The sequence below is a fragment of the Eleginops maclovinus genome, chromosome 6 (genome assembly GCF_036324505.1).
Source record: "Eleginops maclovinus isolate JMC-PN-2008 ecotype Puerto Natales chromosome 6, JC_Emac_rtc_rv5, whole genome shotgun sequence".
NCBI classification, from domain to species: domain Eukaryota; kingdom Metazoa; phylum Chordata; class Actinopteri; order Perciformes; family Eleginopidae; genus Eleginops; species Eleginops maclovinus.
This window is the reverse complement of record NC_086354.1, coordinates 2,161,605-2,186,601: the sequence shown is the minus strand read 5'-3', so window position 1 is coordinate 2,186,601 and position 24,997 is coordinate 2,161,605. Positions and strand designations below refer to the sequence as shown.

At 40.0% G+C, this 24,997-nt stretch overlaps 1 protein-coding gene across 1 annotated transcript in view; it reads left to right on the top strand.

The window, feature by feature from the left end:
• The first annotated feature begins 2,778 nt into the window (after window positions 1-2,778).
• Window positions 2,779-24,997, top strand: part of LOC134865964 (uncharacterized) — a 31,816-nt gene continuing 9,597 nt past the window's right edge. Inside the window, exons 1-11 of the mRNA XM_063885835.1 lie at window positions 2,779-3,019; window positions 8,290-8,347; window positions 13,556-13,717; window positions 15,786-15,983; window positions 17,147-17,305; window positions 18,129-18,209; window positions 18,789-18,945; window positions 19,738-19,782; window positions 20,235-20,267; window positions 20,401-20,865; window positions 23,021-24,453. Coding sequence (XP_063741905.1) covers window positions 2,958-3,019; window positions 8,290-8,347; window positions 13,556-13,717; window positions 15,786-15,983; window positions 17,147-17,305; window positions 18,129-18,209; window positions 18,789-18,945; window positions 19,738-19,782; window positions 20,235-20,267; window positions 20,401-20,865; window positions 23,021-24,453 — 2,853 coding nt within the window. The 5' untranslated portion in view covers window positions 2,779-2,957. The remainder of the gene's footprint in view (window positions 3,020-8,289; window positions 8,348-13,555; window positions 13,718-15,785; window positions 15,984-17,146; window positions 17,306-18,128; window positions 18,210-18,788; window positions 18,946-19,737; window positions 19,783-20,234; window positions 20,268-20,400; window positions 20,866-23,020; window positions 24,454-24,997) is intronic.

The window sequence follows — 24,997 nt, the reverse complement described above, 5'->3', positions numbered from 1 at the left end:
TCATTTAGTCACATGTGGAGTAATTACTGATGTATGATGTCATAGAACAAAACATGAACATCTCTTAAGCTTACATTATTTAAGGCATCTCACCAAAACACTTTAAAAAAAACTCTTGACTTCAAGATAAGGGAATCAGAAAAATGGTAACTTGTTTCCAGGTTCTAGGACTCATTCCTGCACAACTCGAATATGTGTGTGTGTGTGTGTGTGTGTGTGTGTGTGTGTGTGTGTGTGTGTGTGTGTGTGTGTGTGTGTGTGTGTGTGTGTGTGTGTGTGTGTGTATGTGTGTGTGTGTGTGTGTGTGTGTGTGTGTGTGTGTGTGTGTGTGTGTGTGTGTGTGTGTGTGTGTGTGTGTGTGTGTGAGTGATGTGGGGATGACCTCAGAGGTTAGCTTATTCTCCTGCTCCTCCAGCAGGTCGTAATGTCCACTAATAGGATGTCATCTATCCCCCAATTGTATTATATTGTGTTGTTGAGTCAGTTGGTTTCTACAGAGCCTCTGAAAATATACTCTGATAAGTAATAAGACATGAGCAATATTAAATGTTCAGAGGTGTGAGGTGTTTGTAGATATATGATATGAGAAATATCCAGACTGTCTACACCAAGTGTCATTATCTGTGATATATTAGGTGGGCGTGGGCAACTTGTGTGGAAAGAACCTTTTATTGCTTTGTTTTTTAGTACGTCCTGAAGCTGGTGTTTTTGTGGTCAGCTGTTGAATTTAAGCATGGCAGAATAAAATGTACACTCCATTGACACATGGTTAGTGAAAAAAAAATCAATGCATTTTTCTTTTTCCAATCAATAAGATACTTTTTCTGATTTATACGGTATGTCCGTCATGTTGGACACCACTTCAATTTGGTTACATTCAAAAACTCAGTTTCATAGTTTAAGGTTTTCCATCTTACAGTTCAAGCCTTCGTTTACACTACACCCGGTGTATTGTGTCCAAAACTGAATTTTCCCCGTCCCACACCACTCTGTTTGAAAGTTCATTGAGTCTAACAAAGCTGGTCATCAAAGCGTTGGCATCGATAGATTTTTCTGTTTTCTGTAATGTTATTGTATAGTCAATGTACAGGCAGCTGGAATAACCTGCTGGGCCTTAACGCCTGTTGCCACAGCCGGATCCACGTACAGGCATTCTAGGTGGACGATTAGGGCCTCAATTAATCCAGAAAAGACCCCTGGTGGTGGCGGACCAGTGCACCCCTGTAGCTGCAACTAGCTGAAATAATGTCTGTTGTCATCAAATACCCCACCGGTGAATGTCCCAAGATTTTATGAGTCTCAAAACTGACTAATAGGTGACTAAATCTGACTACTAAACATCATTAAGCTGAATATTAGCCACTTTTAGCTTAGCTATGGAGTCATGTGACCATGATGTAGTTTTTTTAATAGCCTAACCTTAGGTATTTACTTCTGGCAATTGCATTTACTTTTCAACTATTATAAAAAAATGTGTTAATATTTGAAGTATATCCTGTGTTTTTCCTATGGTCCAAAAGATACAACAAATTAAAATTGGCAATGTTTTGTTGTAAAAGAGCAAATATAGATTATGAATATTAATAAATAAGGACATTTAAAAAGAAAGACATAGGGCATTTAAGAAGGTTTGGTTTAAGAAGAATAAATAACAATAACTAATATTGGCTAATGAATCATTTTAATATATATTTTAAACGTAATAGTCATAGAGAGTTTATAAAAATGCAGTTAGAGGGTGTTAAAGTTCAGAATAATATTTTGAAAAGGTGCATGATTTTATTATTTTAATCACATTTTTTATGATTACTAGTATGATATTAGGACTGAATCTTGTTTGGACTTTAGTTTATAGTTATACATTTCCGAGGCAGATAGAAATAATAGCATTCTTGCACTATCTAATGTTGTTTTTGTAATTTGACAGCGTAAACACAGATCCACAGGACAGCCTCCAGCAACATGTTAACCTGAGGGGAGACGGGCAGCTGTAGCCTATCTTGGACCAAATGTTGCGCCATATTGTCTGTTTACCATTCTGACCCTGAGCCGAACGCTTTATGCAAATATATGGCAGTAATTTAATTAATGAGGGAAAAGGGATTTACTATCTGGCTGACATTCTAAGTGTTTAAGGCTGACATATGGTGGTTTGTTTATCAGTATTGCTGGAACACACAATGGCAAGCATCAGTAAACAAAAACACACTTATCAAATATGTACATGTGTATTATGTGTCAAAACATATTTAGTGTGCATATTTACAACAAATTGCTATTGGGAATGTAGTTATTTGAAGTCTAACTAAAGACATTCTTATAATATTTTCTCTTACTAAGCATTGGACAATTATCTATATTTTACTTTATTTTCTTAAAAACATTCTAGTGTTAGGAGCAGTCAGCTGTCATATGTACGGCGCCCGGGGAGCAGTGTAGGGAACGGTGCCTTGCTCAGGAACACCTCGGTAGGCCCTTGGACATTTACTTCAGTACTGTACTTAAGTACAATTTGGAGGTACTTGCAATTTACTTGAGTATTTCTACTCCTTTGACTACACTACAATTCAGAGGTGAATCGTGTACTTTTACTCCACTACATTTATTTTGTACCATTGCTTATGTGTAGCATTTCAGCTCACTTCCTCCACATTCATTTATGCGCTGACAATGACATGCTGTAGGACTTTATTTTGAAAGGCTGAACAGGAAGTCCTGAATGCTGTACCTGCAGCTGTTCTGCCGCCAGAGTGACTGCACTGTGTCACAGCCCACAGTCTATAGTCACAGCAAACGGTCTTCACCCTTCCTTTGGTTATGGTCTTTAGTTAACCGTGAGCAGACAGAGAGTTTAAGGACGGTCCGGTAACCTGCAGTGAGGTTTGCCGCTACTGCTGCACGAGCCCTGTCGGTAACGGAGGCGACAGTCAGAGGATGAGAGCGCGAGCACTGCAGTAATGATGCGTTTTATTTTGGACTGCTTGAGGACACCGCGCGCGAGGAACCCGAAGGATGAAGGGTAACGTTTAAACGCTCTTCCAGAATTATAAAAGAAGTATGTTCTAGCTGTATTCCCATCAGTCCTTTCCCAAAACATAATAGGCTAAGGCGGTTTTAAACTTTAAACACACTTAAACGTAAATGGAGGCTTTGAATTGAGAGTAAATTTAGGCTTGATTAAGTAAACTAGTTGTAGTCTGCAGTTACACAGGGCCTACACAAAGTCTGTTAAACAGACATCATTAGCCTCTGGGACATAGCTATCTGCCAAATGTAGCATCACTAACCCTACCTGGGGGCTAATAACCTGTATATGAAGTCTATGGTAATAACCAAATTACACTTACTCAAGCTCTTAAAATGTTCGTCTTCAACTGAGTATTTCCATGTTATCCTAATTTAAAACATTATGGAGGAAACGCTTGTCATTTTAGTCCATTATATTTTATTTAATTATTATTTTTGAGATCGAATTGTGATCCAAAACATATCCATTGTGACTAGATTAAACTTCCCAACAGTATGTAAATTATTTTAAAATTATCCTCACTCAGCCAAATTAATGTTCCTTTAATTACTCATAGAAGTATCAGCAGTAGGCTAATAAGCAACTAATAGATCAATTACCTAACCCAGCTATTACTGATATTTGATTGTTGAAAAAAACTGTGATTAGGTCATAATTAAATGAACACATAACATCTGCAATCTTCATGATCCCTCAGTTTGTCTTAAAAAATGGTCATTAAGATTCTGTTTAGTCAGCGGAACATTTTACAAGGTAAAAATCTTCTTGCACGGGCCTGGAAACTTAAATCTGGTATGGCATCTTTGTACTAAAATGTCTTTTAAATAATGGGCTCAGATGAACATCAATATCCATATATCTGCAGTTTCTGCTTATTTATGATGATACGGGGCCCCTTTTGCACATTGACTCATCCAGCAGACCCAGAACAACAGCATCATTTAGTGTAGTCATGTTTGTGTCCCCATGAAGGTGTAGCCTAAGTCAAAAATTCACTCTCTCTTAGCTCTGCTTAGGTCTCCACCCGCTTCTTAAAAAAGCAGCTGCAACATGGTTGAGATTACACTGTTGAGTGACTGTGCCATGAGAGCTGATTTAAAGGGGCTATAAAGCTGCAGAGCTGCATTTGTCTGATAGCACTCTGATAGCGCTATTTCGCTAGTGAGTACCTCCATGTAGTCATTACATTTAGCTAAAAAGGAACGTCCTTCTGTCTGATGTAGCACACATATACAGTGGGGCAAAAAAGTATTTAGTCAGCCACCAATTGTGCAAGTTCTCCCATTTAAAAAGATGAGAGAGGCCTGTAATTTTTATCATAGGTATACCTCAACCATGAGAGACAGAATGAGGAAAAAAAATCCAGAAAATCACATTGTAGGATTTTTAATGAATTAATTTTCAAATTATTGTGGAAAATAAGTATTTGGTCAATAACAAAAGTTCATCTCAATACTTTGTTATATACCCTTTGTTGGCAATGACAGAGGTCAAACGTTTTCTGTAAGTCTTCACAAGGTTTTCACACACTGTTGCTGGTATTTTGGCCCATTCCTCCATGCAGATCTCCTCTAAAGCAGTGATGTTTTGGGGCTGTCGCTGGGCAACACGGACTTTCAACTCCCTCCAAAGATTTTCTATGGGGTTGAGATCTGGAGACTGGCTAGGCCACTCCAGGACCTTGAAATGCTTCTTACGAAGCCACTCCTTCGTTGCCCTGGCGGTGTGTTTGGGATCATTGTCATGCTGAAAGACCCAGCCACGCTTCATCTTCAGTGCCCTTGCTGATGGAAGGAGGTTTTCACTCAAAATCTCACGATACATGGCCCCATTCATTCTTTCCTATACACGGATCAGTCGTCCTGGTCCCTTTGCAGAAAAACAGCCCCAAAGCATGATGTTTCCACCCCCATGCTTCACAGTAGCTATGGTGTTCTTTGGATGCAACTCTGCATTCTTTCTCCTCCAAACACCACGAGTTGAGTTTTTACCAAAAAGTTCTATTTTGGTTTCATCTGACCATATGACATTCTCCCAATCCTCTTCTGGATCATCCAAATGCCCTCTAGCAAACTTCAGACGGGCCTGGACATGTACTGGCTTAAGCAGGGGGACACGTCTGGAACTGCAGGATTTAAGTCCCTGGCGGCGTAGTGTGTTACTGATGGTAGCCTCTGTTACTTTGGTCCCAGCTCTCTGCAGGTCATTCACTAGGTCCCCCCGTGTGGTTCTGGGATTTTTGCTCACCGTTCTTGTGATCATTTTGACCCCACGGGGTGAGCTCTTGCGTGGAGCCCCAGATCGAGGGAGATTAGCAGTGGTCTTGTATGTCTTCCATTTTCTAAAAATTGCTCCCACAGTTGATTTCTTCACACCAAGCTGCTTACCTATTGCAGATTCAGTTTTCCCAGCCTGGTGCAGGTCTACAATGTTGTCTCTGGTCTCCTTTGACAGCTCTTTGGTCTTGGCCATAGTGGAGTTTGGAGTATGACTGTTTGAGGTTGTGGACAGGTGTCTTTTATACTGATAATGAGTTCAAAAAGGTGCCATTAATACAGGTAACGAGTGGAGGACAGAGGAGCCTCTTAAAGAAGAAGTTACAGGTCTGTGAGAGCCAGAAATGTTGCTTGTTTGTAGGTGACCAAATACTTATTTTACCGAGGAATTTACCAATTAATTCATTAGAAATCCTACAATGTGATTTCCTGGATTGTTTCCCCCATTCTGTCTCTCATAGTTGAAGTGTACCTATGATAAAAATTACAGGCATCTCTCATCTTTTTAAATGGGAGAACTTGCACAATTGGTGGCTGACTAAATACTTTTTTGCCCCACTGTATCAGTAAATCACTTGTTCTGTGTTCTTCTTTTAAATCAATCTGACAGAATACCTTAAGGGGAAGGATATTTCCATTTCGATATATACAATCAAATCCTGCATAAAGCACTAACCCCTGCTTTCTATCACACAACATTGTGCTCTGGTCAATAAACTATTCTCTGTGTCAGCAATCTGGACCATTACACATATTGCCTCACACCTCAAAAGGCTTTAAATTCAGATGCAGACGCAGCATCAGCATCAGCATCAGCAGATCGACCCGAACTGAAGACCTTTTTGAAATTAAATGCCTGTATCAAATAGTCATGTATATTCCAAACTAATGTACTTAAGTCCATTTCTGATTAAGTATTTTAGAACCATGTATTCTTGTAAAGATCAGAGCAGCTGAATTGGCATACTTGACAACTGAAGCATCATTACATGGCCGAATGAACACATGAAGAAATCCGTGCTTCCTGTCAGTAACTGGGTTAACGGCTCTACTCATGGACAGCGGCTCACATTATAGTGACACAGGAGCTGCAGCGAAACTGCTCACACTGTCAAAGCTCACACTGAAATGGAAGGGATTGACGTGTCTTCAATAAATACATGGATTCTGATGTAGGAAGCTGGTTCCAACTGCTTCACTTGCCATGTAGCAGGAAATGAAACTTTGGGAGGTTGACTTTTGGACCGGCTAAACAACACCTCACTACATCACCTCATGTGTGTAAAATCTAGTATGTTCTGTATTTTCTTACATTGTTTAGAAAGACACTCATGGGTAGGGTTAAGTAAGGGTGACCCTACAAGACAAAGCATTAGATTTAATAAAACAGTATTTAGTGTAATTTCTTATTTATAGGGTTCATTGTTTGAACTGCAGTAACTCAAACTTGCAAACATAACTTTGTCATATTTGCAATCCTGACAGAAGTGCGTGGAAAAAGAAATCTGGTTCCGCTGCGTCCCGCTATATTACTCAAAGAGTAACAGACCAATCAGAGTTGAGGAAAGTCTAACCTGTCAATCACTGCTACTGAACTCCCATTTTTTATGAAGTAATCTGAAGCTGTAAAATGGGAAGGTGAGCTCCAGCCGTTCGTTTCCAACAGGGTCACAAACTTTGTCATTTTTTTGCTTTAAAATGATTGGTGGATTTCATCATAAGAAACACTACAGGGCAAAGGAACTTGATTTCTTTATTTTTTAAAACAGCTGGTTGTAGTTTTGTTATACTGTCATTTTTAATGTCATTCCAGACAACAAACCTGTGTAATATGGAGGTTTATTTGTTCAGCTATGGAGCTATCAGCAGATACTTTTTAGATATCTATCTATGGATGTCCTCATGTTCATAATTTTTAATTTAGAAAGTGACCAAACCTTAATTTGCAGCCACTACTTATTCAAAAGGTTTAACTTATCACATTGAATTTTTTGTCACTAAGCTGATTCTAAGAAATCTCAATAAATTCAGTTAAAAAATATTTTAAAAAATGAAACTAGATACAAGCACTCAACAATTAAGCAAGTTATTCATCTTCAAAAATGAATTTAGCCCTCTCAAGTGGCACCAAATAAATACATAAATGAATGCGGTTTAAAAAATATTTGTTTAGTGTGTGATAAGCTCTCTATGAATACAATTATCTTATTTTAATATCACTACATTCATGCCTTTGATTAGATTATAATGAAGTATACACTAACACATAATTATTGTGTTTAAAATACAAAAGTGTTACATTTATCATCTAATTATGATTACGACGTGAATGAATATTGATTGTTTAAAACATTTGCCTGTACAGACTGCTGCTCTGATGTATTTATGAATGGCTCACCCTCTGTTTTCAGTGTGTGTGTGTGTGTGTGTGTGTGTGTGTGTGTGTGTGTGTGTGTGTGTGTGTGTGTGTGTGTGTGTGTGTGTGTGTGAGAGAGAGAGACTGATGCATACTGCAGTGTTCAGTGATGGTGATGGAGGGGGGAGGAGTAGTTGGGAAATGTGTGAGGACTAGAGGAGATGGTAGGAGGTGAGAAAAGGAAGGAGGAGGAGAGATATGAAAGGAGGAGACTAAGGGGGAGGAAATACATTCTCCTATGGATGGATAGACATACACTAGTGTTTTGACTCTGACTCATCCCCCTCTCCCTTTCCATTCTCACATTGGTGCATTCTGCCTGTGTGCACCCCGGACACACACACACACACACACACACACACACACACACGTTCACGGAGCGGCTCCGCCTCCTCTGCAGTGTAGCAACAGCCAGCGAGGGCAGCAATGGAGGAGAAGGCAGTGAAGCAGGAAAAAATAGAGGGATCATGGGAGGGAGGGCAGGATGGAGGGAAGGCAGACTGGAAGAACGAGTGCTCCCTTTCCTTCCTCCTTAAACACTCCTGTCTCCTTTGCTGGTCGTCTCCCAGGGACACCAACGTCGTGGAAACGGACGAGAGGGTCCTCGCCAAGGCAACGGAGATCAGAGTAAGAAGACCGCAGCACCTCGCTCTGGTGTGTGCATGTTTGTGTGTGTAATACATCTGTGTGAGTGTGTTCTGTGTTGATGTGGTACTGTACAGGATGTGGACGGGACACGGACAGCAGGTAGGGTCGTGTGTATTTATGGAGCCTCCAGTTCGGGATTCCTCCATCACTGCATTTCCCATGATGCTCTCATGTGATGTCATGATGCTGTAAAATATGAAGGCTGTGTGAAGCTGTACACTGCTCTGTGCAGGTCTGGATTACTACTGGACACAGCTCGGGCCCCTCAGGGAGGTTTGAAGGCCCCAGGTTTACTTTCTGGCTTGTTGATTTATTTCATTTCTATGTCATATCATGGCAATGATCAATTTACCAGGGATCCTTTCTCACCTGTAATGACCTAAAGAGTAGAGGCCAGCTGCAAAAAAACACTTTTATTTTCTTTATTGTGATATGATGTAGATGTAAACATATGTTGAAATTATGTTTAGGATTTATATATATTTTTGGATTTATACTGTATGTCTTTGAACCCGAGCCACACTGAAAAAACTGAAATGTTGACTTAAATTAAATGTATTATGTCAACAAATTTGAACTGTATTAGGTTAGTTGAAAGCAATAATATTAAGTTTAACTTTCAAAGTAGCTCGCCAAATAGTTTACATTTAAACCATAGACTGTATATATAAGATTTAAACACACATTTTCATAATATGCCAATTTCATTTGTCACCTGTACATAAAGTACCGCTCATCTTCTATCTGAAGATATGTTGCTACGATATTTGTTTTCACAAAATATGACACAGAGCGCTGTTATCAACCGGTATTGCTAACAATGGCTAACCCGAGGTAATTGCTAAATCTGTAAACAAGGCGCGTCCATCTTTTCCAACTTTCCGACCTCGAATGTGACGTCACTCCCAGTTCCGACCTCCAACCTCCGATGTAAACGCGGCAAACACCGAACGCAGCATTAGCTTGACCATGGCCGCTGAATGCTACAAGAGGCGGAAAACATACTTTTTTCACGAGAATTGGGAAATAGACTTTTGTTTCACAAGTGTAAAGGACAAGTGTGTTTGTTTGATCTGTGGAGTAAGCGTGGCGGTCGGTAAAAAATGCAATGTGGAGCGCCATTTCACCACAGCACCTTCTCACGGAACTTTCCCGCTGGTAGCAATCTACGAAAAGAAAAGATAAAGGACCTAAAAATACAGCTACAACGACAGCAGTCTGTTTTTACCAGACCAGCACAGAAGGCTACTGCTTGTACGGAGGCTTCGTTTAAAGTGGCGCACATCCTGACAAAACGCAAAAAGGCCTTCACTGATGGCAGTGTTGTAAAGGAGGCCATGACCGCGGTGGCTGAAACGTTATTCAAGGACCATAAATGTAAGAAATATTGTCTGCTTTTGCTGATGTACAACTTGGTGCAAATACAATGGCAAGGAGAGTGTCTGCACTGGCTGTGGATGCGGGAAGACAGTTGGAAACTGACATTAACAGGTGTAAATGGTTTTCTATTCAGCTGGATGAATCTGTTGACGCGAGCGATACAGCCCAGCTGGCTGTTTTCATCCGCATGGTTTTTGATGATTTCACTGCGCATGAAGAGTTTTTTACTTTACTTTCATTGAAAACTACAACAAGGGGAGTCGATATTTACAATGCTGTGAAGAACTACTTCACGGAACAGAAGATCCCTATTGAAAAGCTGGTGTCAATAACCACTGACGGAGCACCAGCGATGACAGGTCGTCACTCTGGATTTATTGCCCGATGCAAAGCAGACCCGGAGTTTCCGCCATTTCTCACCTACCATTGCATAATTCACCAACAGGCTTTATGCGCGAAGGTCATGGGATTTGAACATGTCATGGAGCCGGTTGTCAAGATTATCAACTCCATCAGAGCAAAGACTAAGCAACACAGGACCTTCAAGCAATTCCTGGAGGAATGCACTGTGGCCTATGGAGATCTCCTGCTCCACACTGACATCAGATGGCTCAGTAAGGGTAAGGGTTAGGGTTAGGGTACTGCAACGTTTCTTTTCCTTGCTGGGTGAAATCAAGATTTTCTTGGAAGAGAGGGGGGAGGACACCACCTTGTTATCTGATGCAGTGTGGGTCCTTGATCTTGCGTTTTTGACAGATGTAACTGAGAAAATGAATAACTTGAACGTACAGTTGCAAGGTAAAGAGAAAGACGTCTGCAACATGATCAGTGCTGTTAACGCGTTCAGCGAAAAACTGGCCTTTTTCATCCAGCAGTTGAAGGCCAAAAGATTCCAGCATTTCCCCTCTGTCACAAAGGTTTTGGAAACCCATGCAGGGGTAGCTGATGCTTTGAACACAGAGAAGTACTGTGACCTCTTGATCAAGCTTGGCCAGGAGTTTGCAGACAGGTTCAGAGACTTTGAGAGACTTGAGCCCTGTGTGACATTAATTGCCAACCCATTCATGAATGTGGACATTAGTCAGATTTCTGGGCAGATGGCAGACCTTTTCTGTATCGATCCTGTGGAAATGGAAATGGAACTTTTAAACCTCCAAAACGACATACAGCTGAAATCTCAACAGCATGCTGAACATTTCTGGAGCTTGGTTGAGCCAGAAAACTATAAGAATCTGTGTCAAGCAGCTCTGAAGACAGCTGCTTTGTTTGGGTCTACATACCTCTGTGAATCTTCTTTTTCTGACATGAATGTCATCAAATCTAAGTTCAGAACAAGACTGACAGATGAACATTTGAAAGACTCCATAGGAGTGAATCTAAGTGGGTATATTCCAGCATACAGCTCTCTTGTTGGCACCATGCAGTGCCAGGTATCTCACTAACTAAAGGTGCTTGACTGAATATGTAGGCTAGTGAATAAATGACTGAAAGTGTGATGTGGACAAAGTTAAGAAGTTATAATTGTTCAACATCAATAGTAGCCTATGTGATTTCAAAGGTGTGAGTTATGTTTTGACAAAGTGTCAGTGTGTTGTAAATGTTGTGCAAAAAATGTGAGTTTATCAGTGATAGCTGAAAAGAAAGAAATGCATACTGATACATATTTAGTGACATTTCTGTATTTTGAGTGTGAGTATTGGCTGCCAATATTTTGAAGATGTTCATGCAAAAAAAATATGTTGAAAAGAGAAAGAAATGTTTGACGTGCAGACTTTGAGTTTAATTTGAGTATTAATGTTCTTACACAAATAGTGAGTGTTGGATGTATGTTCCGTATATGCTTGTGCCAAACGAAACCTTATTCAGGGATTTAGATACGTGTGAATAAATGTTACACATGATATAAAACACAAGTAGCTCTCCGTAATTGTTTTTCTTTAGAGGTAGCTCTCAGAGGGGAAAAGGTTGGAGACCCCTGCTCCAGACTATTATAGGCTGCTCAGAAATGTGGCATGTCAGTGTTACTACTAAACATGATGTTTTAGAGAATTTATAAAAAAGAATGAAAAGGTGTGCAGTCTCCTTGTCCACAGGCAGACAGAAAAGAACAGGATATCATTGCAGATACAGTATATCACAGAGCTAAAAAAAGAAATGGATGAGTAGTACTATCAAAACATCTATGCTGAAAAAATGATTTTTATAGTCCATATCTGTTCCATTAAAATGAATCCGTCCCACTGCACTATAAAGACACAAAGCTCTGGACCACTTTGATACTAAAGATTATGTAGATGATGAGCGTACAGCTGCTGCAACACGGATAGGAGAGGGTCTACACTCAAAAGAAGAAGTACTTTCATTGGTTTTTACCATAGTTCACTAACAGGCGGACCGCGGTCCGGACCCTATACGGACCCGGACCTATAATCAATACATTAATAAGGGATTTTCATTTTGACGGGACAATTCCATTTTAACCAGCGGCAACGGGGCGAAAGGTACCAGTGAACAATACAGGGAGATAAACTCAAGAAGAACAGACAAGTTAACGGGAGAGAGTGAGAGAGAAGGTGGAGAGAAGAGTGAGTGAAGAGACGAGTTATCGGGAGAGAGCGAGAGAAGGCGGAGAGAAGAGTGCGGGGAGAGATGAGTTACCGGGAGACAGAGAGAGAAGGCGGAGAGAAGAGTGCGGGGAGAGAGAAGGCGGAGAGAAGAGTGAGGGGAGAGACGAGTTACCGGGAAAGAGAGAGAGAGTGGAATATACAGGAAGACAACCTTAAAACTGTTCCATTGTTATGATGTGTTCGGACTGATATGTTCTATAATTGGCTGAAACTGTTAAGATGTGAAACGTTAACAGAGAGAAAGGGAAACTCAAGCTGCTGCTGCTGCTCTTTATTGAAACGTTCTAAAATGAAGCTCTTTTAAGATGCACACATTTTCAAAAGCTATTTTATTTGTTTTCTCTATTTAATTGTAAATGCAGCCCGAGTGCAACATCAAAACGATCTGCAGTCTTATACTGTATATCTGTATAATTCAAGAGACAATAAATATTGTTGTTTTTGAGTTGTACTTTGTTTGTTTGTTGATTTCATGCAGACGTTGATACAGCTACTAAATCACAGCTAATATATCACACTTATTCATAACGCCAGTAAGACATTTTGATGTTCCGGACGTTTGCCTGAGGACATTCTCTCTAACTTGACCTTGTTTAATTGTTGTTGTATACCCCTGGTTTAGACAGACATCGAAACAGCGACCAGGAACCATGTCCTTTTGCTGTTGTGTTTTTTGAAATGTCCTGGTTTTTAAAATGATAAGAAATGTGACTCTGTTTGGGATGTTGTGGTTTTTAAAATGTTGTTGAGTGTTTTTGAAATGCTGTGATGTTTTAAATGTCATGGTGTTTTGTGAAATATTGTGATTTTGAGATGGTGCTGTTTTTTATAAATGGTGTTGTGTTTTTTCAAATGTTTTCTCTGAAAATGTTTTTTGAATCGGTTAAACGTTGTGTTTTGTTACATGTTTTTGTGATTTGACCTTGAGGGCCTCCGTGCATATCCATAAGGCTGGTAACGTCCCTCCAATGGGCTGATAACAACTGCCCCTGTGTGAGTGTGTGGGTGTGTGAGTGTGTGTGTGTGTGTTTGTGCATCTTCATTCATGTTCTATCAGACCATATTTAAGTTTGAATCACTATTAAATCCTGTGTGTGTTTGCGTGTGCGTGATCGTTTGCATTTGTGTGTGTGTGTGTGTGTGTGTGTGTGTGTGTGTGTGTGTGTGTGTGTGTGCGCAGGAGCTGGAGAATGCAGTGACAGTAGAGAACTTGGAGCTTCAGGAGCAGCAGTCGGACCGTAAGGAGCTGGAGGAGACTTTGGTGAACCTAGAAACACACAAAGAGGAGCTGGTGCAGCAAGTGAAGGAAACACGGCAGATGTGCTATGAAGAGAGTCAGAAGGTAATGCACGAGCAGTTAGGGTTAGCCCGATACCCCGATACATTTAAAACTGTGTACAAATGAGGTAGCTGTTATATCTGATGTGTAGCTACCTTTAAAATGCTTGCAGTTTCTTTTGGAGGGTTTCTTCGTCTGTGATGCTGCATTCATGTTTGCTTCGACAAGGGTTCTGGATATTTTTAAAGAACGAATTCACACTTTACTACCAAATTAAGCACATGCAATACTTATTAAAGGTGTATACGTTTCCAGTATTTGAGGGATTAAAAGCTATATAAAGCTATTATTAGAATTGTATTTAAAAAACAGTTATGGCAAAGGTCTCTTATGTCTAGCTATTGAGTAGTTCGGGACAACATATTTATGTACCAAACTTTTATTGTCAAAGAAATAGATCTTATAGCAACTAAACTTCACTTTAAAAACTTGAATTATAGATTTTGTTAAAGCTGTTACCCTTTTTTGTATTCTATAAACTACTGACAACATTTCTCTGTGTTGGAATTCAACAGACACACGAATGGCTGCCAAACATGTAGAGATAAAGATTTAAGAAACATTTGGAGTGGTCCTTTCATTTTTTCCGCAGCTGTACAATTGGTTTTACTTGATTTTGAAATTGTTATGTACTTATTTCAGTTATCCACTAAGCAATACTTTTTTTTTAATTCAAAGGATGCAAGCTACAGAGGAGTTGAAGGCTAAACAATAACTCCTCATTAGCTTTCTTACATTCTACATGCAGGGTAGCTAGCTTCATGGCTAGTTGGTCCACACATTGACTCACTGCATAATATAGAGAGCCTAAGTCCCTCCCTTTCCGGTGGACCACCATGGGACCTTATTTCGGAAAAAATATGTATTGTAGTCAATGGCAAGAGAGAAATTATTTTTTGATCCCATTTGAATTGTGCCATGAATTACACATGATGTTTGTCAATCTTAAGAAATAATTTCCAAGTCAAGAAAATCAGTTTGTCATAATTGAATTATAGGCTAAGGCTAGGAAAATGCACAACTAGAAATACTACAATTCCAAGAGTCGCATGTCATAACTGATGTCACCATGTTTTCCCTCCACTAAATATAAGAGCTATGAAGATGACTTTAACAAGATGCCTGTGTGCTTCGTACCAAGTTGTAGGCGTACCAGCAATGGGTCTTGCTCGTTGTTTCGCTTTTGGTGTTGGTGACGTGTATTGTGCAAGACCAGAGATGTAGTTCATTGAGCGGTTTCACACAAAATAAGTGTTACTACACAAGAACTTTCTTTTTCTTGACTTGCAAAAATCTTTTAAATTGACAAAACCTCATACGTGTAATTCATGGCACAATTCAAACGGGGTCAAATATTTTTTCTCTCTCCATTGACTACAATACATATTTTTTCCGAAATAAGGTCCCATGGGTCGGAAGTAGAAGGGCGGGACGTAGGCTCTATATCTCCCAGCCACTGTTAGACTGCGATGAGGTTCCGCAGTTTACACGCTGGAAACACAGCTCATATTATTGATAAGCTCAAACATTACAATCCTGCGACTCATTTACCTTTTTATAAACTCCAGATCAAAAGGTTTCATCTTCACTTTTAAGAACACATGATCATTTTTTTGATAATACTTGAGTTGTGAATCTGAAATGAAGTGCACTAGATGTATTAAGTAGCAGGTACCTCACAATAGTACGTAAGTACAGTAATTGGAGTACTTGGCACAACATTGTTTAACTATAGACAACAAGTACTTTTTAATTTCTTATATTTTAAACCTAATCTTTATGTGGTTAATGCATAAAAAGCATACACAGCCACCCAAGACGCTTATAAAAAGTCTCAGAATAATATTATCATTATGATTTAAAAGCCTCCCTAGGTCTCTTGAGTCTCTGGTCAGAGTAAAAAATAACAATACATAAATAATCCCTTAAAATATATTTGCAATAGTGATAATATTATTTTAAAACAACAGTACAAAGTGCATTTTCCCTGCCAGTTCATGTCAACCGTGCTCCTTCTCAGAGTCTGTGACAGGAAATGACTAATGATCTCTATCTCTGTATTTCCTGCCAGATCCTATCCCTGCAGGCGGAGGAGGTGGTGAAGGAGAGCCAGGTGGAAGAGTACGAGCGAGAGCTGGCCAGAGTCAGGTGGAGGCTGAAGAGGCTCAGGGATGAGGTGAAGCTGGCCAAGAGGAAGGTGGAGGAAGCTGGAGAGAGGGACACCCCCCTGCAAGACTCCATCAGACAGTCCTATGAAGAGATCCTGCAGGTACGGGGGGGGCGCGTGCATCTCTGCACCTGTGTGAATTATTCTCTGATATACTGTATATCATAGGTCTTAATTCATATTTATTGACGCATAAATATATTTATCACAGCTGGTAACAGTGTTTTTATTTTGTTGTTTACGGCTGGGTAGTTTGGGACCTAAATCCAGGTGTAGCTATATTCTTATTGAAGTGTTGATTATATAGTGGAGTAGAAGTACAAAGTAGCAGAAAATTGAGATACTCATGTAAAGTACAAGTACCTAAAAATTGTACTTAAGTACAGTACTTGAGTAAATGTACTTGGTTACATTACACGACTGCTCTGGATGAATGAGTGTGTTAAAGGCCTCCTATTATACTATATTTGAACCATATATTATAGGTCCATATATATACAAAGCATGTCTGTGAAGTGTTTTGCTCAAAATACCAAACAGATCCCCCATTGTAGCATGTCTCATCCCCCTCTATCTCAGCACTGTTAGAAAGGGCTATGAAACTCACTAAGATGGTTGAGCTAGCGGCTCATATGCCAAGGGCTTACTCCCCGTTTCAACGCTTTGATCACAACCAGGGTTCCAATACTCTTCTCATCCCCTCTGTCTCCCCCTATCATTTTTTGTCCCTATAATAAAGGTAACTGTGCCAAAACAAATAGCAAAAATGTATAGCTTTTCTCTGAAAGGATCTTAATGCATATACATTTATCTTTTAGACCAGTCAAGCAAAATAAATCTAAATAATGACGTGCTGTTTGAATAAGAAATCTATCTGTTTGCCCACCAATAAAGATATTTCAACAGAAAAATATGACATCATAATGGAACAAGTAAAAACAAAGACAGAAAAAAGAGACATACTTTAAAAGCAGGTATGTATGGGGGACAGTAAGTAGTATTGATGAACAAACCTGATGACTTGATACGGCTGATCTGAAACGTATGGACCAAGATGTCTTTGCTGGATTCATTCAGGGATGGGCGGAGTCTGGAGATGTTGCGTTGGTCTTTGATGTGTGGTGCAAAGGATAGGGTGCTGTCCAGGGTGACAACGAGGCTCTAGATAGTGTCCTGTTTTCCTATTTTGTTGTTAAGTTTGTTTTTCAGAGAGTCCTCAGTCTGTCACTGTTCCCTCACATTTGATTCTCTTCTGTTCCCTGCAGGAGGAGCACACGCTGTGCTCTCTGTCAGGAAGTGCGATGACTCCAGAGAGCCAGCTGGAGGAGTCCACCTCTCCTGCAGACACCACAGAGGACGATCCACTTCCCATGAAGCCTTGGGGAAGGAGCCAATCACTGCCGGCCTATGCTGACCTCATCATGGTAAATCACAGTAATGATGCAGCAACACTGGACTCACATTATTAGCAGGTATAGTGACATCCCTTGAAGCTTGAAACGCTTCACCAGATAATGAAGGAGCAGAGAATAAAAGTGTTTGCAACTTAAGTTAATTGTAATGGCTAGTGCAGACTGTGAGGTTTACCTAGAAGTGAGCTTTGAATCCACACTCCAAGCATTTTAGAAGCTTTATCATCATATGCACATTAGCTACATTGTAGTTTTGGTAATGTAAATCTTAGGACCTCCAACAATGCAACATGCAACATACTTATTGAGTATAGAGTGAAATAAAATAAAAGCAGAATGTAAATTGAACTGTTCAGCGCACTGGTGCTTTTGTCCTGATGCTGTGCCAGACGGCAGCAGACTAATGATCCTGTGGGCCTTCTTCCTAATGGTGTCTTTTCTTGATAGATCTGCCCAGCAGTGACTTCTTGCATGTTTTGAATATTGTTACAATATGAACCAGACTTCCTGATTTCTCATTTCAGTTTAATCATCAGTTAATCAGCATGTTTAAGATTAATTGTGATGTTTAATAATGATAATAATAATTCATTTTATTTAGAGGCACATTTCAAAGCACCCAAGGACACCTTACAACTCAGACGGCTATAGTTTGCACAGCCTAACAGCATCATGATAGCAAAGAGATGGTGCTACTGGGGTGTGGCAGCTTAAGCATGAGAGCTGCCATTTTTAATGCTAGATAGGTGTGACTACCTTTATCTGAATTTTCTTTTCTGTGAATTAGTATATTTGCTGTTACAAATCTCTCTCAAATATCTTTCTCTCTGTGCAGAGGGCCAGTGGCTCGTCTTTTAGCAATAATCTGGCAGATACCAGAGAAGAAGCAGATGACAGTGGGACCAGCTCACCAAAGGTAGCGTGTTAACCCTCTGGCTGTCTAAGGGTATTTTCTCAATTTTTAGATGTCTCCAAAATCACCTTTTAAATATAGTTGTTATAACATGGCACCCCATGTGTTACATATAAAATTGTTCAGGACAGTCTCTGGTCTTGCTAGAAACACAAGTCACTCAGCTTAAAGCACTGTTTGATGAGGTAATTAGCTCTAAAGCTAAACATTTGACAATTGATTTTTGGAAATCTTTAACACTCTTGTCAAAACACAGATTTACACATGTCATCAAGTTTTGGGGTGTTTTAGATTTGGTTTACCGAAGTCTTTGGTCCACAAAAGTAGTGAAATATATGAGTTGCACTGTATATAAATGTGTAATTCATGTCTAAAATGAACATTTTAACTATACATGTCATAAATATGTGAAACATACAGCTGTGTTAAAGGAAAAGTATATGAAATACATAAACATATTTCTGCAGGCTGAAATCATACATGCTGATTTGAATCGTTACACAGTCAGTAATGATTCAAAGTGTCTGAAAACACTGTCACCTGTCTAATGTTTGTAAAGCTCTGTGTTGTCCTTTTTCACAGATGGACAGATCCGACATAGAGGATGATCCAGAGGACGTGCTGTTCAGCAATGAAGGGAAGGAAGAGAGAGAGACGGAACAGACCACTGTTAGTCCTAACGCTGTCAACCAGCTGGACTTCTACCAAGCAGACCCCTTCGCCCACTGTCAGAGTGAGCGTATGTATCTCAGCAGGATGATAGGACTTCCCACTGAAGCACTTCGAGACAAAATTACGGTTTTGAAGATTGTTAAGCTTAAACAGGTTGAACTTCTGAGGTCTAGTGAATTTATTTACCACTTTCCAACCAGACCAGACATATGAAATAAGCGCATGCTGAATTCTGTGGTAATGATGCTACATTATGAATAACACATTCCTGTTGAAATGGGCAGGAGGAGAGCTAGCTAACATAGCTGTTAGCATCCAGTGGGCAGTACAGTAATGCTTGAATAAATACCAAAGCTGGAATGTGGTGCATTCAAGCTCTATTCCGCAAACATGGCACGGATATATTATACACCATGTGTTCAAATGTAATCTTGTAAATATAGTTTTCTTATCTTAACAAACGTTTGTGTTTTTTTGGCAACAAACTTGAATGAATACATATGTTTGAAAAATACCTTTAATAATTATTACAATTATTAAATGAATGCCCTAAAAAACGATTTCAATTTAATAATCAAATCAAATTACAATCAATACTTTTCTAATAATTCACATTTTTATGTAAATAACCACTAAAGATGACATGTACAAGTAAACAAGATTTTATTTTGGTGGATAAAACTGACTTGTGACGTTTTAAAATCATTAAAGGGCCCAATTAGAAAAATGCTGATGCTGATACTGATTATAACTCTAACAACTGCCCTGGGGATGAGTCATGTGACCAGATCTGCTGCAGTCTTAGTAAGCAACTAAACACATGTTTGTGTGGTTTTTCCTGTTTGTAATTGATTTGTAGATGACCTCTTCAATGAAGACCTGTTCCCTAAAACTGACTCATCTGGTGAGTAATAATACACTTGTTATTTGCACTTAATTTCCCTTTAAGGTGTTCTGTTTACCATTTACTGCGACTATAACTCTCTAAAAGCAAGTATTATATCATTATGGATTCAATGCTTCACTAACACAGTTTCATGTTGCAGCACAGATTTAGTGTACGCTAAGTACTGTGTTTAATAATGCTTTAGACAGTGGTTGCGTTCACTCAAGTATTAAACTTCAGTACAATTTGCAAGTACATGTCCTTCATACTTTTAATCCACTCCAATTAAGGGGCAAAAGCTGTTTACCAACAATCCTGTTAAAATTACTTCATCATATGCAGTATATATATATATATATATATATATATATATATATATATATAATGAATGCTCAAATAGTAGCACATTTTGCGGCTATTGCTTAGCTTTTGATTTGATTTTACTTATGTACCACTGCTTTTGGTTTCAGGGTTTCTATCTGCTGCTGACACAACTCTTACTGGTACAGCTACTGTTGTTGAGATGCTTGTATCATGGGGCCTGGTTCAGCTTTTCTCTTTGTTTTCAATATGATCTAAATTATTAAATTATTTCAGACATGTCACTGACTTTTTTATGAATTCTCTGTTTGCCAGGTGGATTTGCTTCGGACCCTTTCAAAGGCAGCGACCCCTTCGCAGCAGATATTCTGTTTCCAGAGGGGCAGGCCGGGGATGATAAGGGGGCGGGAAATATTGGGGATGAAGTGGACACTAGTCTGTCCTGCGCCGAAACCAAAGCCTCGACAGGAACTCAGTGCTTCGAGTCTGAATTCCCTGACGAAGACAGCGACATAGAGATCAGCTACAGCCGAGAGGACCTGGACGCCATCGCCCAGGGGGATGATCCTCGGGGATTTAAACCCATCCAGAGCTCGTCTGAGGAGCTGGGGCCGGTGCCTATCCAGGGCTGGAGGTCCCAGGGTCAGTATTCCATAGAATCAGACCCCAATGGGTATGAGCTGGACCTGGGCGCTGTCTCCCCTCCCTCTGACATAGAAGAACTGAGTCTGGGATATCCACCAGAAGAGGCTGCCACCAAGACAACAGCACTTGAACAAGGTCATTTTACACACACAAACACACTTTTCAAATGTTATACTCGTTTTGATACTACTCTCTATAATAATTCACCTCTGGCTGAAAGATAACTCTCCTATCCACAGCTTCTATTGCACTACTGGACTTGAACGCTGTTCATTTCACATTTAGATCCTATTTAATATTCTATTCCTCCAACACCTAATTTATATACAATATGCTACTTTATAGTACTGCTTAGATCAGTGTTTATTTTTTTAATTTAATTTTGTGTTCATTTTGTATGTATATTTTATACATTTGTTCTATTGCTATTTTATTTTTTATTGAGCTGCTGCAATAAAAACATTTCCCATACCTATCTATCCATCCATCCATCCATCCATCCATCCATCCATCCATCCATCCATCCATCCATCCATCCATCCATCCATCCATCCATCCATCCATCCATCCATCCATCCATCCATCCATCCATCCATCCATCCATCCATCCATCCATCCATCCATCCATCCATCCATCCATCCATCCATCCATCCATCCATCCATCCATCCATCCATCCATCCATCCATCCATCCATCCATCCATCCATCCATCCATCCATCCATCCATCCATCCATCCATCCATCCATCCATCCATCCATCCATCCATCCATCCATCCATCCATCCATCCATCCATCCATCCATCCATCCAACCATCCATCCATCCATCCATCCATCCATCCATCCATCCATCCATCTATTCTATAAACTACTGACCTCATTTCTCTGTGTTTGAATTCAAAGACACTGGAAGGGCTGCCATACATGCAGAGATCGAGATTCAAGAGTGGTCTCTAAAATTTTTCCGGAGCTGTATATTATATTATATTTGTTATACTTTACTTTTAAATGTTGCTGCGTGGTCCTGCAACACATGTCTCCTGCTTTCCTATTTATTAATGTCTGAAGGGCAGAGGTGGAAAGTAACTAAGTACATTTACTCAAGTACTGTATTTAAGTACACATTATAGAAACTTGTACTTTACCCTTGGGCTCTACTTTATACTTCTTCTCTACTACGTTTTGGAAGCAAATGTTGTACTTTTAACTCCACTACAATTGTTTTAGAGATTTTATTTCTGGTTACTTTATAAATTAGATATTACTACATAATATTTTTACATTTATATTTAATGTAATATTCCACTCCTTGCACTCAACTGTATATATTATTTCTTTACTCCAATGCTGGTTTATTCTATTTATATTTTGAGATGTTTATATTTTTGAATTGTTTGTTTATATTTTTAGCTTCTAATTATGTGCAATGCCTTGTTTTGTTTTATGCTGCAATGCAAAAAAGATCCCAGTTTTGGATCTATAAAGTACCTCTTATCTTATCTTATCTCATCTCATTAAAAAAACATTCTTAAAATATGAATATTTGGTATTAAACCATGCAACATTATATTTAGGTAACTAAAACCATGGAGGGTTAACAGAAAATGTATTGGCAGCACATTGTTTGTTAAAAATACTTTAACTTAAGTACCATTTTCTTTGCAATACTTTTACTTGAAATTGAGTAGTTTTACAGTGTTGTATTAGAAACTTTACTCAGGTTAATAATAAGATTACTTTTTCACCACTTCCGAGCCAAGTGCCAACTTACGTCACACAAATATTAACCTCAGTACCTCATATGAAAATAAGTAAATAAAAGAAGGAGGAGAGGGAGGTAGAGAATCAGCTGATCCATTGTGATTAAATAAAAAGTGGGGATCTATTAACCACATTATATATAAATGATGCTACAGTTTGCAAGAGGCCTACAGAGCCACATAGGCTGCAACAAAAATAGCCAGCCCCATTAAGAATGCTTTAAAGCCAGGAGTTTCTTAAATAATGTTAATAAAAGTATTAAGTATGATGCTGGATTCCTGTGGGCTGATACTGTGTTTAAACCTCTCCCCATGGATAGAACCAGCACAGGTGGTTACCTGTTGATTTCGATGTGAAAGCTCGCTTAAATTTGCAACCAAAATATTTGTCTTTAATTTGTTTATATTGAAAGTCCTTTATCCTTTACTGACCTCCACATTAACCATTATTTGATATTTTGGTTCTCTTTACAGACCCTATCAATGTCTTTCATGTCATAGCCTTGACAGCTCAATGTTTTCTTCTCTAGGTCTGAGTTGTGGTTCATCTCAGGCTGTTCCTGAGCTCTGCGAACAACTCACAGCATGTGTTGGCAACATAGAAGAGGAACCTCAAAACCTTGCAACTCCCCAAAACTCACAAGACTCCGATAACCTTTTCAATCTGCCAGACTCGGATCAGAACAGAGACCTCAGCTTTGATTTAAACTACGAACCAACCAGTCAATCTTCCTTCGACCCATATGGCTTCAAACTAAGTCCAGAGCATTCAAGTCACACCCTCCTGGACCCTGACGAAGCTGAACTGAGCCCAGAACCCACTGAAAACGACCTGATCTTTGACACTGAGCCCTCCTCTAGTCAACCAGACCAACTGAACATTGATCAGTATGAGTTTGACATCACTTCCTCACAAATGGCGCGGGACTCTGACCCTTATGGCTTCAAGCTCAGCCCTGAGGAAGAGAACCAAGAGGTACTGGACCTCTGTGGCCATGATCCCCAGGAAGCAATGGATCTCTGCAACTATAATGATACAGAACAGGTGGAACCCTCTAACTATAGCAACCAGGAAGTACTTGAACCTGAAAACCAAGAAGTGCTTGAACATTGCCGCCACAATAACCAGGAGCTGCTGGATTTTTGTAACAATGGAAACCGCGAAGTGGTGGGAGCTTCTGTACTAGACAACAGCGGGTCAGTCAGCAATGAAAACCACCAACTCCTACATATCTGTAGTCAAGACAACCAGGAGGTTGTGGATCCCTATTGCAATACCATGGATGAGGAACTACTTGACCCTTGTAACTATGATAACCAAGAAATGCTGGAACCTTGTAACCATGGCAATCAGGAACTGCTGGATTTCTCCCTTCCTGAAAATAAGGAAGTGCTGGATTTAGATAGCCACGGCAACCAAGATTTAGTGGATTTTGGTAGCAAAGAAAATCAGGAGGTTCTAGTTTCAGATAGCCACGCCAACCAGGATCTCCTGGATCTCGGTAGCAATGAAAATCAGGAGCTGCTAGATTTAGGTAGCCATGACAACCAGGAGGTATTGGACATGTTTGGTAAGGAAGTTCTCCCTGAGGCAAACAACAACCGATGCATGGTGGAACCAGAGCATGATGTCAGTCCCACCACCAACAGCTCCGACAGCAATGCGGCCTCAGAGGACCTGCTAGGGCTGGGACTCAGTAACACCAGTATATGCACCGCCAACAGAACACACACTGCCGACTCATTCAACACGTCTGCCCCCCAGAACTTTGCTACATTCAACGCCCCCACCGGTCCCAACCTGCTGGAAGGGGATCTGGCCTCAGTGTTTGGGGCTGGAGGATACATTGGCTGTCCTGATGTAGCTGACGACCTGGCCCCCCTGGAGAGAAGGCAGGCCAACCCTGTTGCAGAGCCCGTACGACCCGTCAGACCATTGAGGCCTCCTCGGCCCTCGCTACGGGTGAGTTGGAAACCACAAGAATGCAACTCACACAGGGTATTCTTCAGATTTGATCAGTTCTTAAGCTGTATTTTCATACTGTAGAAACGTTCTTTTATTCGAAGTCCAGGAGTCGATTAAAAAGAAAACGAAGTGAAGCTCCTCTTGTAAGTTTTAAAAGGAGTGTTTAATAAAAGGATGTAGCAGTAGGTTTTACAAAAATTTCACAGCTGTGGCTCAATAGCCCGGTACACGCGTCCACAGGCCGCTGACTGAGTGGATCTCATCAGTAGTTACTGTCTGGCGGTCCGGAACAAAAGAGAGCTCGATTTCACAATACAAACATGTTTTATAGAACCATCCCTTTCGGCCATACAATAAACAACTTCGAAATAAGACGTGCTCCGGTCTCGTGCTCTCATTGGTTGGTAGCGGGGGGCTGGATCCTGTTGGCCGCTTGTCACATGGGGTTCTCCGGATTCTTCTATAGGCTCAAATCGCCGGGAGCGGGTCCTCTTATGACGTCACCGTCGTCATCTTGTTAGTGATGTCCTGAAGCTCTCAC